This window comes from Budorcas taxicolor, chromosome 5 (genome assembly GCF_023091745.1).
Source record: "Budorcas taxicolor isolate Tak-1 chromosome 5, Takin1.1, whole genome shotgun sequence".
NCBI classification, from domain to species: domain Eukaryota; kingdom Metazoa; phylum Chordata; class Mammalia; order Artiodactyla; family Bovidae; genus Budorcas; species Budorcas taxicolor.
In genome coordinates, this window is record NC_068914.1 from 52,687,453 (window position 1) to 52,704,813 (window position 17,361).

The following is a 17,361-nucleotide window of genomic DNA, read 5'->3' on the forward strand; positions in this document are numbered from 1 at the left end:
AGCCCCCCGTAAAGTCAGAGGCTTGGGTGAGAGCATAAAACAGACTCTGGTTTTGGGGTTAGATGCTCGGGAACAGGGGGTTTCCTGAGGCTTGATCACGCCTTAGCGTATGCCAAGCCTCCTTCCTCATGACCTTTGCCGTGGGCGGAGTTCCTCATGCTGGCCCCTGGCATATTATTTCTCGGTATTGCCTGATACCTACTGCTCAACAAATTGTAATGGTGACATAGTTTGATCAAGAATTTTACCTGGATTTCAGGTCCTTGTCCCTTGACTAGTCCTTTTCTACCAAGATTGTTTAAAAGAATTAAGATCTAATGCCCTGAAGCCTTGTGATGAAGCAGTACCTTTTCACTGCATCTAGAGTGGTACTAACAACGTACCAGCCTTGTCAGAATTAAAAAAAAATGTCACTCAAATTATTATTCAGGATTTTATTTTCTTATGCTACAATAAAGGTCATCAAAATGGTAAGAATTCTGCAAATCTGTATGAAATTTTTATACAGCTACTGCTGTTTTGCTGTCCTTGAAAATTTACTAAGGCTGTGTACTCACAAATCACTTCTTTATATCTAGTGCCAGAGCTGATTAGAACATATATTAAGGTGTGGTAGGTTAGTCTTGTTACAAGGTCAGAGCACAACAGAGAAATGTATTTTTGTCTGAGTGTTGGAGCTCAGATATTGATCTTTATGCTAAGTATGATGTCTAGGGTTTGCTTATTCTTACCTCTGTGAAACTGCTTTTTTGGATAGCTGGATGAATATATACTTAAATACTAAAATAGAAAATTCAAAAGCAACTCTCTGGAAGTGGTTAACATAAAAGCTAAAATTTTAGTTGAATTGGGTATTTTACATTAATTCCTCCTAGCTCATGTTAAAATATTTATATCTAGAAATGTTTTTTAAAAAATTTATCACTAGACTCAGAAAATTAATTCATTAGCCTTTTAGGGTGCAGCATAATTTGAATCCACAAGTTACTTATAGATTCAAGGTGCTACTGGGGTTTGATGAGTTCAGTTCACTTAGAACCAGGAATGGCCAGATTCATTTGGTAGAAAACCTCATGGTATTTCAAGACACACGCACAAGGGAATGGCAAGTGGGACGTGTTCAAAGAACATGTCTGATAGCTAATATGTCCTCTAATAGCTCAATAATATGGAATTAATTGTGTCAACATGGGGAAGCAAAAGGCAGGTTTAATGGAAAAATTTTAATAACCTTGCCTAGAAGTTCTGGTTGGTTGATAAGATTTGTTGCCAAGCTGTGGGATTCTCAACAAGGCCTGTCCAGGAGAAATTTGGAAAGAAGTCAGATGTAGTTAGGAAATTAGGTTGGAAAAACACCAAGCAAGGCTAGTATTCTGACACAATATTTAATCATTTTATTTTGAAGCATTTAAAATCTGACCGTGATAACTTGTTTTGCCTCAGATATGTGTACAACACAGTTAGAAGAGATATTGACTCCATCTAACCTCTTTTACACAAGAAACTGTCATAGAATATTGAAATCTTACATGGCAAGTTTGTGTTTGAGGCATTATCTTGAAAGGCTCATTGTAGGTAAATAAAATTTTAGTTCAGTTTTCACATTTTAAAGTACCAGTTTTGACAAGTGGGACGTATAAACAAAATACTGTCTGATCATCTTATTCCCAAGACCCTCTGCAGAATTACTCTAGGCCCAAAACTGCTGAATTGGAGAAATAGACTTCAGATTCATCTCTTGATGGCGTATACGTTTTCTAGGTTCTTTCTGAAGGCTTAAAAGGGATCCTCAAAACTTAAATATCTTCTATTAGGTCACCTTTAAAATGAAAAGAGTATGTTAATATATTTCAGATTATCAAAGAATTTTATAGTTGGATATCGCTGGAACTCACTTCTAATTATTTTTTCTCATTCACTCTCTCCCTACCATGGCCAAAATAAATACAGATACCATAGTTGTACTTAGAGGCAATGTTGCAAGTTCCATGAATTATAGACATCTTAGAAAATATGTAGCTTAAAAAATGTGAAAAATCAACTATAACCAAAAGGGGAAAGAAGAACACTAGAAGTAAACTATTTAAAAAATTGCTGTCTCAATGAAGTTTTGAAATGGTTTATATTCATTTCTATACATTTTTAAAAAGAGAGAAGGAAAAACTTACTTTGTTGCCACCCAAAGGATGTGATTCTGCTGATTTAGCTATATTGAGGCTCTTGTTTTATAATGAATGATAAGGTTTTGATGTTTTTAGTATATGGCATCTATTTGATGAGACACCCTCTTGTTAAAATATGCAGTAGAGTTGAATTTTTTCATCATTCTTTGAAGGGAAGAAACATCTGTTTAATATAGACCAGACATTTGAACAAAATCATTCCAACATTTATTGAGATCAGATCATAAGTCAGATGAAAAGATAAACTCTTCAATAGTTAACTACACTCAATGCATTAAATGGTCTGGACATATAGAGAAGAAACTTTTTCATTTTTCCTCAAAAGAAAACTTGTGTCATTGTGTATAAAGATACTTCACCGTAGTCTTTAGGGGTGAAGAAGGATATTCAAAGCACAGGAAGAAATCACATGGAAAGGCTCAGAGAAAAATATGTGCTAGTTTGAGTTATGGTGAGGGTGGGTCTCATTAACAGAAGTAAGAAAAAAGAGATTTGGGAAGATATGGAGAGTTAACTAGTTCAAATTTAAACAGACTATCAGTGTAGAATTTAGCTACTTTATTTATTTAAAGTCAATGTGACATTTTATAGGTACTTGCTTATACTTACAAAGTTCTCCTGAGGAAGTACTGAGTTTGGCTAAACTAATTTTTTCATAGATGTGATTTTCCCGTATATATAATGGAATATTTCTTACATAGTTATTCTTCCTGTGGGCTTACTGTGCCACCCTGAGTGATTACTACCCTGCCAATAGCTGTTGTTTTTAAAAAGATACTGAAGATTTTAGAATGTGATCATTCTATTTCATTAAACACAGTTTTCTGAAAAAATCAGTATTACCTGAACATTCTACTTCTAATTAAAAAAAATAATAGTTTCTAGAAGAGATTTCTCTAGAAAAGAACAAAATTTGAAATAAATGAAACAAGTCAACCAACCCATAAAATTAAGCTAAATTTTTAAACATTTATATGAGATTTAATTTTCATTTTTTCTTCTTTTAACCTAAAGGCAAACATTTTAGCACTGTTGATTTTAAATTCAAGTATGAAAATCTGAGTTTAATTAAAATTTAACATGCATGCTAGTTATAAAATTACTTAAATTATGTAATTCATTAAATATGCACTATAGGTGTTCTTTTGTGAATATATTTCTGGTAAAAGCAGAATAAATTTCCAATAAATATTTTATCACTTGGGAGATTTATTTTAAATGGGAAGCGTATTAAATTTTGGTAAAATAATCTATTACTAGTTGGACAATGGGCAAAATATAGATAGAAGTTGGAGACACTGAAAAAATATGACAAATTGTGATAGATTTTTGGTCACAGTATTGGTAATTTTCACAAACATGTTTTCTCCTTTATGACAAATAAACACAAGTGAAATTACAGTCAAATATTTGAGGATCCATGTGTGAATCCAGGAGGTCACTACTAATTTTCTATTAGGAGATTCTTTGATTTATAAGCTATTAAAAGTCTGTAAGAGGGTGTTTTTTTAATGCCTGTCTTCTAGGAATATGCCAGATACTCAAGGAAAATAGACATATGAGGTGCTGAGTATCTGTTCTGAACTTGGATATCATTTCAGTTAGCACCATCCATCTTTTTTTAAAAAAGCGTTGAAGGCTGGAATAGCCATTGGATATTCCCGTGCATGAAGCGGTTTTCTTCAGTGGTACTTATCATGACCCTGCTGTTTTTCATGCATGCGTTAGGTAGGGATAAACTGCTTACCACTGAGTGAAGGACTCAAACGCAGTTTTTTGGCTTTCTGCCAAAGATATTGGAAGAAATATGAATGACAAATATATTATGGAGGAATTCTCCTCCTAAGAGGTCCACAGGATTCTAATTTTTAGGATTGCTATCACAGCCAGGGATGCTCCGTGTTTTTGTGCTCCTGATGGAAACACTGCTTTCGCTGAAACAACACTCCAGTTCCTGGTTGTTGTTGCTGCTTCTGTTATCTTATCTTCCTTATACTGAGTCCTTTATTTCTAGTAAAGATATTCATTTAAATAACCATGGATGATGAAATTTAGACAAGAATTTTCATTGAGACATAGCTTAAAGTTACCCTAAATTCAATTAAAAAATGGTGGTGGTGATGGTTTAGTTGCTAAGTTGTGTCCGACTCTTGCGACCCCATGGACTGTAGCTTGAGAGACTCCTCTGTCCATGGGATTCTCCAGGCAAGAGTACTGGAATGGGTTGCTATTTCCTTCTCCAGGGCATCTTCCTGACCCAGTGATCGAACCCATGTCTTCTGTGTCTCCTACACTGCAGGCAGATTCCTTGGCTGAGCTACGAGGGAAGTCCCAATAAGGAAATAAATGTCATAACATTTTTATTTGTAAGCTTTAATTTAACTATTTTAAGGACTATATGTTACATATATTTCTATTCAGTTTTTAAAAATTCCTGTATTTCTTTGGCTTGCTGAAGCTTGGTCTTTATACTAGGAATTTTATTTGCCTGAAAAGTGCCAAAATCTAAGATGACCTTGATATGATAGCAGCTTTAATACTATGGGATTTAATAGGAGTGACTTAGGAATGAATTCCAGGTTTTGTTACTGAATATAAAAGTCTCTATTTCCCAGATGCAAAACAGATGGGAAAACCTAAAATCACTCATTTGACAAAACCTCAGGGTTTTCAATTAACAGTACATGCACTATGATATACTTTTTGGTAGTAGTAAAAGTTTGGTATCTAAATGAGCAATGTGCTGTCTTGTTTTAGGTCACACTGGTCAGCTTTGGGCGCTTGCATGCTCAGTCGTATCTGACTCTTTGTGACCCTATGGACTATAGCCTGCCAGTCTCCTCTGTCCATAGGATTCTTCAGGCAAGAATACTAGAGTAGGTTATCATTTCCTCCTCCAAGGGCTTTCCTGACCCAAGGATCGAACCCGCATCTCCTGTGCCTTCTGCATTAGCAGGTGGATTCTTTACCACCTGGAAGCCCTCAGTTTGGGTACCCTTTTAGAGAGATAAAGACTATTCAGATCACATTTGTAAGAGAATAACCAAAACATTATTTTTAAATTCTCTATTAGATTTAGCTTGTTACATTTACAAGTAAAAGATTGTAGGATACAGCTTAGAAGGTCAGCCAAGCATCCAGATCTCCCAGGACAGCAGCGCTACATAAAACCAAGCTCATTAGATAGTGAGCTGTGAATAAAAGTGGTTTGTTCTTCTCTCTAAAGTATTAAAGCTTCTAAATTCTGTTTGTTTCACAGGAGTCTGAGCTGATAGAACTAAGAGAAACCATTGAAATGCTGAAGGCCCAGAACTCTGCTGCCCAGGCAGCCATTCAGGGAGCACTGAATGGTCCTGACCACCCTCCCAAAGGTATATTTAGAAATCTTGCCATTTTTTCATGCAATCTGATAGGTGTCTATTTTTCTTACTTAGAGCAAAGCTGCTTTTACTCAGTCACACTGCATTTGATAATATGGGAATTGCTGTTATTCAGAATCTCAGAGTTTAAGAACAGTAGCCTTCAGTATCAAACTGACGTTAGGAACTGGCTCCTACATTCTAACTCTTCTCTCCTCTTGATTTGGTGAAGTTTGGGTCTAGAGAGATTAGGTAATACAATCATATCTACCATTGAGCAAAACAAACCAGGGAAGGAATACGGAAATTTAGATCTTTATGTAAAAAGATAGCAATCAATATGGTGAAGTAGTGGGTGCTGGGAGCAACTTGTCCTGTGTGGTTCAGTTCAGTCGCTCAGTCGTGTCCGACTCTTTGTGACCCCATGAACCACAGCACTCCAGGCCTCCCTGTCCATCACCAATTCCCAGAGTTTACTGAAACTCCTGTGTGGGGCAATAGGAAAAATATTTTTTGTGGAAAACTTAAAAATGGTAAGAAAATGGACTAAAAGTTGAAGTGTTTTTAATTATTACTATGCTTCAGCAGGGCTTTCAAGGTGGCTGATTGGCAAAGAATCCACCTGCCAGTGCAGGAGACAAAGCTTCAGTGCCTGGGTTGGGAAGATCCCTTGGAGAAGGAAATGGCAACCCACTCCAGTATTCTTGCCTGGGGAATTCCATGGACAGAGGAGCCTGGTGGGCTACAGTCCATGGGGTCACAAAAAAGTCAGACCCAACCTAGTAACTAAACAGTAACAATGCTTCAACAGTCTTAAACAATGACAACATAATCTTTTTTGCCACCACCTCCACCCCTTTGACTGCCATTGAAGAAATACTCTGTGATAATGTCATGTCATTTTTTCTTTATGTAAGTTCTACTTATTCTTAGTCTCTTTTAAGTAACATTCAATATGCTCAACTCTTACCAGCTGACAAATGCTTTCTTAAATCCTGAGTGCTCTGTCATCTCTCTTCCCTTTTCCAGCTGAATTTTGGGAATGTTTGATAGAATTGTTCAGTGTCTTTAACAGCCAGTCATACTTCAGACACTGGAGTGTGGTTTTTCTTTCCACTTCTCCACCAAAACTGTTCTTTCCATCATCAATAAGGACTTACATAACTCTAAATCCAGTACATTTAAAATTCTTACTATATTTATCATAAAAGTAGCATTTGATACTGATATCCATTCCATCCTACTTGAAACATTCACTTCTGATGCTCATTACATGCATCTTCTTATTCTTCTATGCTTTTTGAAAGTTTCTTTCACAGTTTCTCTTATAGAGTCACTTGCTTGTTGCATTTGTTAAGTATTGATGTTTCTTAGAGCCCAGTCCTAAGCTCTCTTCCATTATGATTTTATACATTTTATGATTCTCTTCATCCTATCTAAATTTTTATACAAGCCCATCTAATACTGTCTCTATAATTATTGTTAATGTGTTGATAACCGTCAAATATATCTCTCCGGGGCAGGCTCATCTCTTGAGTCACACATCTGTAAGTCCAGCTGCTAAAGAGGGGACTCTATCTGGTTATCTCTGGATGTGTTTGTCACCTGAAACTCGGCATCTCTAAATTTAACTTGTCTTCTTCCTTCTCAGGCCTGTTTTTGCCTTCAATGCTGCTTTCTCCATCAAAAGCATCGCCATCCTTCTATATTAGCAGAAATCCTCCTCTGCTCACTCAGCAAATCACTAAGTTCTGTTGACCCCACCCCTTAAAGATCTCTCGTTTCCATTTCTCTGATCCTATCACCATTCCTCATCTCCCCCCTGAACTGCGGCCACAAGCTCCTCAATAGCCTTCCTGCTCTGTGACTTTCGCCTCTTTGTACCATTCTTCACACTGAGACCAGAGCAGTGGTCTACAGGGTCCATCTAATAGGTATCCTGTTGCCTTGAGATAAAATACAGACTCCTTAACATGACATAATCTCTCCTTGCCAGTTTTGTTTATTCAACAAGTATTTAATGATCATCATTTATGTTCTAGATATTTCAGACCTTATGTCTTGCATTTTGTCATTTCATGCTTTAGCTAGCCTGAACTTCTTTCAGTTCTTCAGAAGTTCTTTACATATTCTGTTTATTCTGCTTGGCACTTTCTACAGTGTTTGTTCAGCATAAAAACTTTCTGAGATCTTGCGAGGGTTAGCTTAAACATACCTCCTTGGAGCTTCCCTGTTAGCTCAGTTGGTAAAGAATCTGCCTGCAATGTAGGAGACCCCGGTTCAATTCCTGGGTGGGGAAGATCCACTGAAAAAGGGATAGGCCCACTCCAGTATTTCTGGGCTTCCCTGGTGACTCAGCTGGTGAAGAATCCACCTGCAATGCAGGAGACCTGGTTCCGATCCCTGGGTTGGGAAGATCCTCTGGAGAAGGGAAAGTCTACCCTCTAGTATTCTGGCCTGGAGAATTCCATGGACTGTATAGTCCATGGGGTTGCAAAGAGTTGGAAACAACTGGGCCACTTTCACTTCACTTTCACGTACCTCCTTGACTCTCAAACTATATGAAGTCCCTTTGTGATATGTTTTTGAAAATAACTGTAGTTCCCTTACAAAATTTGCATTACACTTTGGTGCCTTCATTTATTTATGGTCTACCTTTCCTGGTTGATAGCAGGGTGGTTTGTTTTCTTAATACTAAATCCTGGCCATGTTGATGCCTTGTACATGAAAGGGGCTTATTCAAATTTTATAGAAAATATAATTTTTAAAAACAAAATTTAAGTTTGGGGAAAATAATTATATAAAGTGAGATATACTGAAATTAAAAGAAAAACTAATTCTCTAGGGGCTACTTCTGTTAAGAATTTAGCAACTTTCCATGTGGTGGAGTTAATTTATATGCAGCATGGAAAATTACTGCATATTTAAAGCTTATCTTAGAGCTATAATAAAGCAGCTTATGTTCTAAATCTTCATGTTGTAAATAGGTCCAGAAGGGATTTAAAAAGGCTTAATCCCTTCCTTACTGTGGTGCAAGATACTGAAGTAAAACTTTCTGGAAAGATTCATTTTATCTCAGGCAACAGGTAGCTTGATGTCTACTGGAATTGAAATATAGGAATTCCTTTGCTCAGATATGTGAGAGGGTTGACTAAAATGAACAAAAGGATAACGGTTACTATACAAATTAGTCAAGAAAGATTAAATAATAGTTTTTAGATTAAATAAAAGTTTAAACTAACAAAAACAAATAGTTATAAAGGATTGAATGTATATAGGATATTCAGATTAATATTAAAACTCAGTGTTACACTGAATGAATTGTAAGAATATATTTATTCAATAATTACTTGTTGATAGCCTACCATATGATATACTCTGTATAAAGCCCTCAGTATATAATGGTAGGCCAACTAAACATAGTCTTTCTCAACATTTAACTTTTAATCTTAAAGGAAAGCAGAAATAAAGAATTGTTGTGATCATTAGTGTAGCTGAATGTGCGTATAAAACAGTTATAAGTTCTAAAATGGACAAGAATATGTGCCCTGGAGAGGACGGGTACCAGGGAACCTACTCCGGTCGCAGTCAAGAAAGTCCTTTACCAGAGAGTAATGTATAAGGGGAAACCCAAGAGTTAATTGTCAAGGCAGATTTTAAATACTGACAGAAAAGCATTCCATAAGGGTCTTAAGACAGAAAAGAGATCCAAGCCTTTATGGAACTGACCCCAAGAATATAATGATCAAAGGTAAAATAAAAGAGAGATGAGTACTGACCAGATTACTTAGGGAGGGATCTGTAGGCCATATTTAAGAGCTGGAATGTTTTCTATTCTTGCTGAAATGGGAATCTACTGGGAATTCTTAGATAAGAGAGTGATGGTAAGATTTTTCTTTTTTTTAAATTTATTTATTAATCTTTTTACTTTACAATATTATAGTGGTTTTGCCATACATTAACATGAATCAGCCATGGGTGTACATGTGTTCCCCATCTTGAACCCCCCACCCACCTCCCTCCCCGTACCATCCCTCTGGCTCATCCCAGTGCACCAGCCCCGAGCACCCTGTATGATGCATCAAGCCTGGACTGGTGATCTGTTTCACATATGATAATATACATGTTTCAATGCCATTCTCTGAAATCATTCCACCCTCTCTCTCTCCCACAGAGTCCAAAAGACTGTTCTATACATCTGTGTCTCTTTTGCTGTGTTGCATACAGGGTTATCATTACCATCTTTCTAAATTCCATATATTTGTATTATTTATTGGTGTTTTTCTTTCTGGCTTACTTCACTCTGTATAATAAGGCTCCAGTTTCATCCACCTCATTAGAACTGATTCAGATGTATTCTTTTTAATGGCTGAGTAATACTCCATTGTGTATATGTACCACAGCTTTCTTATCCATTCGTCTGCTGATGGACATCTAGGCTGCTTCCATGTCCTGGCTATTGTAAACAGTGCTGCAATGAACATTGGGGTACACCTGTCTATTTCAATTCTGGTTTCCTTGGTGTGTGTGCCAGCAGTGGGATTGCTGGGTCATATGGCAGTTCTATTTCCAGTTTTTTAAGGAGTCTCCACACTGTTCCTCATAGCGGCTGTACTAGTTTGCATTCCCACCAACAGTGTAAGAGGGTTCCCTTTTCTCCACACCCTCTCCAGCATTTATTGCTTGTAGACTTTTGGATCACAGCCATTCTGACTGGCGTGAAATGGTACCTCATTGTGGTTTTGATTTGCATTTCTCTGATAATGAGTGATGTTGAGTATCTTTTCATATGTTTGTTAGCCATCTGTATATCTACTTTGGAGAAATGTCTATTTAGTTCTTTAGCCCACTTTTTGATTGGGTCGTTTATTTTTCTAGACTTGAGCTGCATAAGTTGCTTGTATATTTTTGAGATTAATTATTTGTCTTTTGCTTTGTTTGCTATTATTTTCTCCCATTCTGAAGGCTGTCTTTTCACCTTGCTTATATTTTCCTTTGTTGTTCAGAAGCTTTTAATTTTAATTAGGTCCCATTTGTTTATTTTTGCTTTTATTTCCAATATTCTCAGAGGTGGGTCATAGAGGATCCTGCTGTGGTTTATGTCGAAGAGTGTTTTGCCTATGTTTTCTTCCAGCAATTTTATGGTTGCTGGTCTTACTTTTAGATCTTTAATCCATTTTGACTTTGTTTTGTGTATGGTGTTAGAAAGTGTTCTAGTTTCATTCTTTTACAAGTGGTTGACCAGTTTTCCCAGCACCACTTGTTAAAGAGATTGTCTTTTCTCCATTGGATATTCTTGCCTCCTTTGTCAAAGATAAGGTGTCCATAGGTGCGTGGATTTATCTCTGGGCTTTCTATTTTGTTCCATTGATCTATATTTCTGTCTTTGTGCCAGTACCATACTGTCTTGATGACTGTGGCTTTGTAGTAGAGCCTGAAGTCAGGCAGGTTGATTCCTCCAGTTCCATTCTTCTTTCTCAAGATTGCTTTGGCTATTCGAGGTTTCCATACAAATTGTGAAATTATTTGTTCTAGTTCTCTGAAAAATACCGTTGGTAGCTTGATAGGGAATGCATGAAAGATTTTTCTTTAAAAAGATTTGAAAATGACTTGGCTGGCTGTTCTTTGTTAGAGTGAGTAAGTGATGGTGATGGCTCCAACTAGAACAGTGACAGAGCAAAGGATGGGAAATGGAATGTGAAGAATGAATAAACATATAACTGAAATATATATTGTTTCAAATAAGCTTCTCCATTCATTCAGATTGTTGGTATTCATTTGATCAACCATTTTTACTGAACTGTGTGATGCTGCATGTATTCAAATACTTAACTCTAGAAAAGAATTGTCAGAGAAAAGTAAAATGCATTCCCTTCATCCTGTAATGTTATTGAAATTATGCCCTTGCCAGTCTTTATTGGAAATGCAGTCATAGTTGAACATAGCTAATACTTCCAAGGACTACTTTTTCTTTTCTTTTGTTTTTTTTAATTTTTACTTTATTTTACTTTACAATACTGTATTGGTTTTGGCATACATTGACATGAATCTGCCACGGGTGTACATGAGCTCCCAAACATGAAACCCCCTCCCACCTCCCACCCCACATCATCCCTCCGGATCATCCCCGTGCACCAGCCCCAAGCATCCTGCATCCTGCATCGAACATAGACTGGTGATTCGTTTCTTACATGATAGCATACATGTTTCAATGCAATTCTCCCAAATCATCCCACCCTCTCCCTCTCCCTCAGAGTCCAAAAGTCCTCTCTACACATCCGTGTCTCTTTTGCTGTCTTGCATACAGGGTCATCATTACCATCTTTCTAAATTCCATATATATGTGTCAGTATACTGTATTGGTGTTTTTCTTTCTGGCTTACTTCACTCTGTATAATCGGCTCCAGTTTCATCCATCTCATTAGAACTGATTCAAATGTAAACATTTTGGGATTATTTGAAGTCAAATATAATTTATTAATTCTGGATATAATAAAAACTCTGAAATACTTTAACTCTTAATACATCTGCTTTATTTGTAAAAGTCAGTTATGATGAGAAAACTAGCAAATGCTAATCTTATTCAGAAAAGCTTGTAGCCAAATGTAGCAGATATTTAAAACATAAATACCTACACATATTCTTTTATTGATTATTCACATAATTTCCACATTAGTTGATTAAGGGATACTGTGCTCCTTTATTGTTGATGCAAAATAGCACACATAAATACCATGATTTAGATTTTGACACTGGTAATGCTTTTCACATGCAAAAATAGTAAATGTTTTTGTCGTTAAAAATATACACTTTTAGAACAAATTCTAGGGATTCTTAAAAACAGCTATTATAGTTTTCCCCTCCTATAAAATTTTTCAGCACAGTTATTCTGTTAATGGAAAAATGAAAGTACTTATGGATAGGTATGAATATGAGATTAAAGATGGAGATATGTATATGTATATTACCCACCCACATATATAATTATTGTACGATTTGAAAGTAACCAGTTAAGGTTCCATTTCCATTGGTCATTTTATTGTCAAAGTACTTTGCTGAAAAGTTTTGATTATATACTATTATTTCTATGGGAACTTCTTGAAAGATATTGTAATTTCTGACCTCTGATAAGTTCCAGTGAGATTTCTTTTGCTTGGCTAATCTGCATTGATTCCAATTAAATATAACAGTAAGAGATGGCCTAAAAGCACATTTGACCTTAAAAATAATTTTATAAATTACTTGTGTCTTCACTAACTCCTAAGGTCAGTTCACTATGAGTAGAAATAATTTCAATTTTAATAATTGTAAATAAATCTTATAAGCTTGTTGTATGGAGTGGCTACCTTCAAAAAGTGATTTAGTATCAAATAGTGTCCTTTTCAAAATATCTTATTAGCTAGAGAGAAGTTCTTGCTTTATAGAAGTATATAGAGGTCATATTACCTGGCAGTTAGTACAACAGACAGTAGGATCCATCTAAGACTCTTTTTCTGCTGTGTTACTGCAAGGAAACTTTAGTGATTATGCTCATTTCAGTGGTTTGCTTTAAGAGTAAAATTAGATGTTCCCAGAGCAAAGTAAGCATCTAGTAAAAGCTAGCTTTATTATTACCTGTTATTATTGTTACTACTATTATTCTTTGAAGTCATGGGCTGGGATTAGGTGTAATGGGAGAATTATACTGTCTTAAATATGATTTCTGTCCTTTATCGAGCCCATCTTTGCATGAAATGTTCCCTTTGTATCTCTAATTTTCTTGAAGAGATCTCTAGTCTTTCCCATTCTGTTGTTTTCTTCTATTTCTTTGCAATGATCCCTAAGGAAGGCTTTCTTATCTCTTCTTGCTATTCTTTGGAACTCTGCATTTAGATGCTTATATCTTTCCTTTTCTCCTTTGCTTTTCACTTCTTTTCCTTTCACAGCTATTTGTAAGGCCTCCCCAGAAAGCCATTTTGCTTTTTTGCATTTCTTTTCCATGGGGATGGTCTTGATCCCTGATTCCTGTACAATGTCACAAAGCTCCGTCCACAGTTCATCAGGCACTCTGTCTATCAGATCTAGTCCCTTAAATCTATTTCTCACTTCCACTGTATAATCATAAGGAATTTGATTTAGGTCATACCTGAATGGTCTAGTGGTTTTCCCTACTTTGTTCAATTTAAGTCTGAATTTGGCAATAAGGAGCTCATGATCTGAACCATAGTCATCTCCCGTGCTTCTTTTGATGACTGTATAGAGCTTCTCCATCTTTGGCTGCAAAGAATATAATCAATCTGATTTTAGTGTTGACCATCTGGTGATGTCCATGTGTAGAGTCTTCTCTTGAGTTGTTGGAAAAGGGTGTTTGCTATGACCATTGCATTCTCTTGAAAAAACTCTATTAGCCTTTGCCCTGCTTCATTCTGTATTCCAAGGGCAAATTTGCCTGTTTTTCCAGGTGTTTCTTGACTTCCTACTTTTGGATTCAAGACCTCTATAATGAAAAGGACATCTTTTTGGGTGTTAGTTCTAAAAGGTCTTGAAGGTCTTCAGAGAACCATTCAACTTCAGCTTCTTCAGCATTACTGGTTGGGGCATAGGCTAGGATTACCGTGATATTGAATGGTTTGCCTTGGAAACGTCCAGAGATCATTCTGTCATTTTTGAGATTGCATCCAAGCACTGCATTTGGACTCTTTTGTTGACCATGATGGCTACTCCATTTCTTCTAAGGGATTCCTGCCCACAGTAGTAGATATAATTGTCATCTGAGTTAAATTCAAGGACAGAAATGGTATGGACCTAACAGAAGCAGAAGATACTAAGAAGAGGTGGCAAGAATACACAGGAGAACTGTACAAAAAAGAGCATCACAACCAAGATAATTATGATGGTGTGATCACTCACCTATAACCAGACATCGTGGAATGTGAAGTCAAGTGGGCCTTAGGAAGCATCATTATGATCAAAGATAGTGGAGGTGATGGAATTCCAGTTGAGCTATTTCAAATAGCTCAAAGAAAGATGATGCTGTGAAAGTGCTGCACTCAATATGCCAGCAAATTTTGAAAACTCAGCAGTGGCCACAGGACAGGAAAAGGTCAGTTTTCATTCCAATCCCAAAGAAAAGCAATGCCAAAGAATGCTCAAACTACCACACAATTGCACTCATCTCACACGCTAATAAAGTAATGCTCAAAATTCTCCAAGCCAGGCTTCAGCAATATGTGAACCGTGAACTTCCAGATGTTCAACTGGTTTTAGTAAAGGCAGAGGAACCAGAGATGAAATTGCCAACATCTGCTGGATCATGGAAAAAGCAAGAGAGTTCCAGAAAAACATCTATTTCTGCTTTATTGACTATGCCAAAGCCTTTGACTGTATGGATCACAATAAAGTGTGGAAAATTCTGAAAGAGATGGGAATACCAGAACACCTGACCTGCCTCTTGAGAAATCTGTATGCAGGTCAGAGGGCAACAGTTAGAACTGGACATGGAACAACAGACTGATTCCAAATAGGAAAAGGAGTATGTCAAGGTTGTATATTGTCACCCTGCTTATTTAACTCATATGCAGAGTACATCATGAAAAACTCTGGGCTGGAAGAAGCACAAGCTGGAATCAAGATTGCCAGGAGAAATATCAATCACCTCAGATATGCAGATGACACCACCCTTATGGCAGAAAGTGAAGAAGAACTAAAGAGCCTCTTGATGAAAGTGAAAGAGGAGAGTGAAAAAGTTGGCTTAAAACTCAACAATCAGAAAACGAAGATCATGGCATCTGGTCCCATCACTTCATGGGAAATAGATGGGGAAGCAGTGGAAACAGTGTCAGACTTTATTTTGGGGGGCTCCAGAATCACTACAGATGTTGATTGCAGCCCTGAAATTAAAAGATGCTTACTCCTTGGAAGGAAGGTTATGACCAACCTAGATAGCATATTTAAAAGCAAAGAAAAAATAAATAAATAAAAGCAGAGACATTACTTGCCAACAAAGGTCCATCTAGTCAAAGCTATGGTTTTTCCAGTGGTCATGCGTGGATGTGAGAGTTGGACTGTGAAGAAACCTGAGCACCAAAGAATTGATGCTTTTGAACTGTAATGTTGGAGAAGACTCTTGATAGTCTCTTGGACTGCAAGGAGGTTCAACCAGCCTATCCTAAAGGTCAGTCCTGGGTGTTCTTTGGAAGGACTGATGCTAAAGCTGAAACTGCAATACTTTGGCCACCTCATAAGAAGAGTTGACTCACTGGAAAAGACCCTGATGCTCAGAACGATTGGGGCCAGGAGCAGAAGGGGACGACAGAGGATGAGATGGCTGGATGGCATCACGGACTCAATGCACATGAGTCTGTGTGAACTCCGCATGTTGGTGATGGACAGGGAGGCCTGGCTTGCTGCAATTCATGGTGTCACAAAGAGTCAGACACGACTGTGCGACTGAACTGAACTGAACTACAATTTCTATTTAATTCACAAATAAAGTCTACCTAGATTCCCTCTTGATGACCTTCACTCCACTAGCTCTTTGACCGTGGTCAAGGTACTTCTTGCATTTCAGTCGTCTCATCTCTGAGATGAAGTCCTTAGATGACTCGGCAGCTTTGTTTGGCTCTAACAAGGTATGCGTCCATGAAATGAAAAGTCGGTAATTTGGCTTCAGTAGCTTTATTCAAAGGACAAATATTAAAAAGACACAATTAATTTTCATGCCATTATGAGTTTCCATTTATTCCATGGAATATCTCATTGGGATAAATGATTTTCTAAGTGCTGCTTGATCTAGGTATTCAGTAAAAATCACTAGCATAACATTTAATTTGGGGACAAAACTCAGAATTCATTAAACTGCCAGTGCTACAGACTTACCTGCGATTCCCGTTGACTCCTAATACAGGTAACCTAATTAATTAAAGCAAATAGGGTGATACTTTGTTAAGCTTATAAAACTAAAACTGCATTGCAATGATCTATACAAAGCTGTGTTGACTATAATTAGAGAACTTCCTCTCAGAAACCCTAAAAGTCTTATTTGCTCGGATTGAAAGTCTTTATGAGTAAATGTGACTCTCTTTGTCTGTGGCTAGATCTCCGCATCAGAAGACAGCATTCCTCTGAAAGCGTTTCTAGTATTAACAGTGCCACAAGCCATTCCAGCATCGGCAGTGGTAACGATGCTGACTCCAAGAAGAAGAAAAAGAAAAATTGGGTAAGCTATTAGCATTTGTCTAATTCAGAAGCTTATTAGCACAGTGAGGCAGGATTTTTCCTTTTGGGTTTTAGAGATTCACAGCACTTTACAGTATCTCATTCAAGTGCCTGACCCCTCAAATTCTACACTCATCAACAAGTTCAGGGCAGCCTGGCGCTGAAGAGCAGACGCCTTGGAGTTGGGACTAACTGAACTTAGATAGGAATCCCAACTCTAATGCTTACTTTTTGGCTCTTAGGCAAGGTACTTTACCTTTTGGTGAGCCTAAATTTTCTCTTTTGTAAAAACTGGATAGTTATACTGACTTGGCAGGGATATTGTAAAGAAAAACAGAGTAACATCTATAAATAAATGGCTCCAAGCAGGGCCTTATTGTGAAGGTGGAGATGAAGAAGAAGAAAAGGATGATGGTGATGGTGGTGGTGGTGTTAGTAGTGGCAATGATGGTAATGGTGGTAAAGATGCTGATGGAAAGAGGAGAAAAAATAGAATTGGTAAATGAGAAAGAAGAGTCCTTGCAAACTTCTCCACCCCTTGCATCAACAGAGCTTATAGTGTGAAAGTATCACTGTATCAGAAATGAACTCTATATATTTTCACCAAAAGAACATAGGAGAAA

General features: G+C 37.0%; 1 protein-coding gene across 1 annotated transcript in view; it reads left to right on the forward strand.

Moving 5' to 3' along the window:
• NAV3 (neuron navigator 3) overlaps nt 1–17,361 on the forward strand; it is a 382,585-nt gene that overhangs the window by 327,008 nt on the left and 38,216 nt on the right. Inside the window, exons 24-25 of the mRNA XM_052639853.1 lie at nt 5,443–5,554; nt 16,618–16,739. Coding sequence (XP_052495813.1) covers nt 5,443–5,554; nt 16,618–16,739 — 234 coding nt within the window. The remainder of the gene's footprint in view (nt 1–5,442; nt 5,555–16,617; nt 16,740–17,361) is intronic.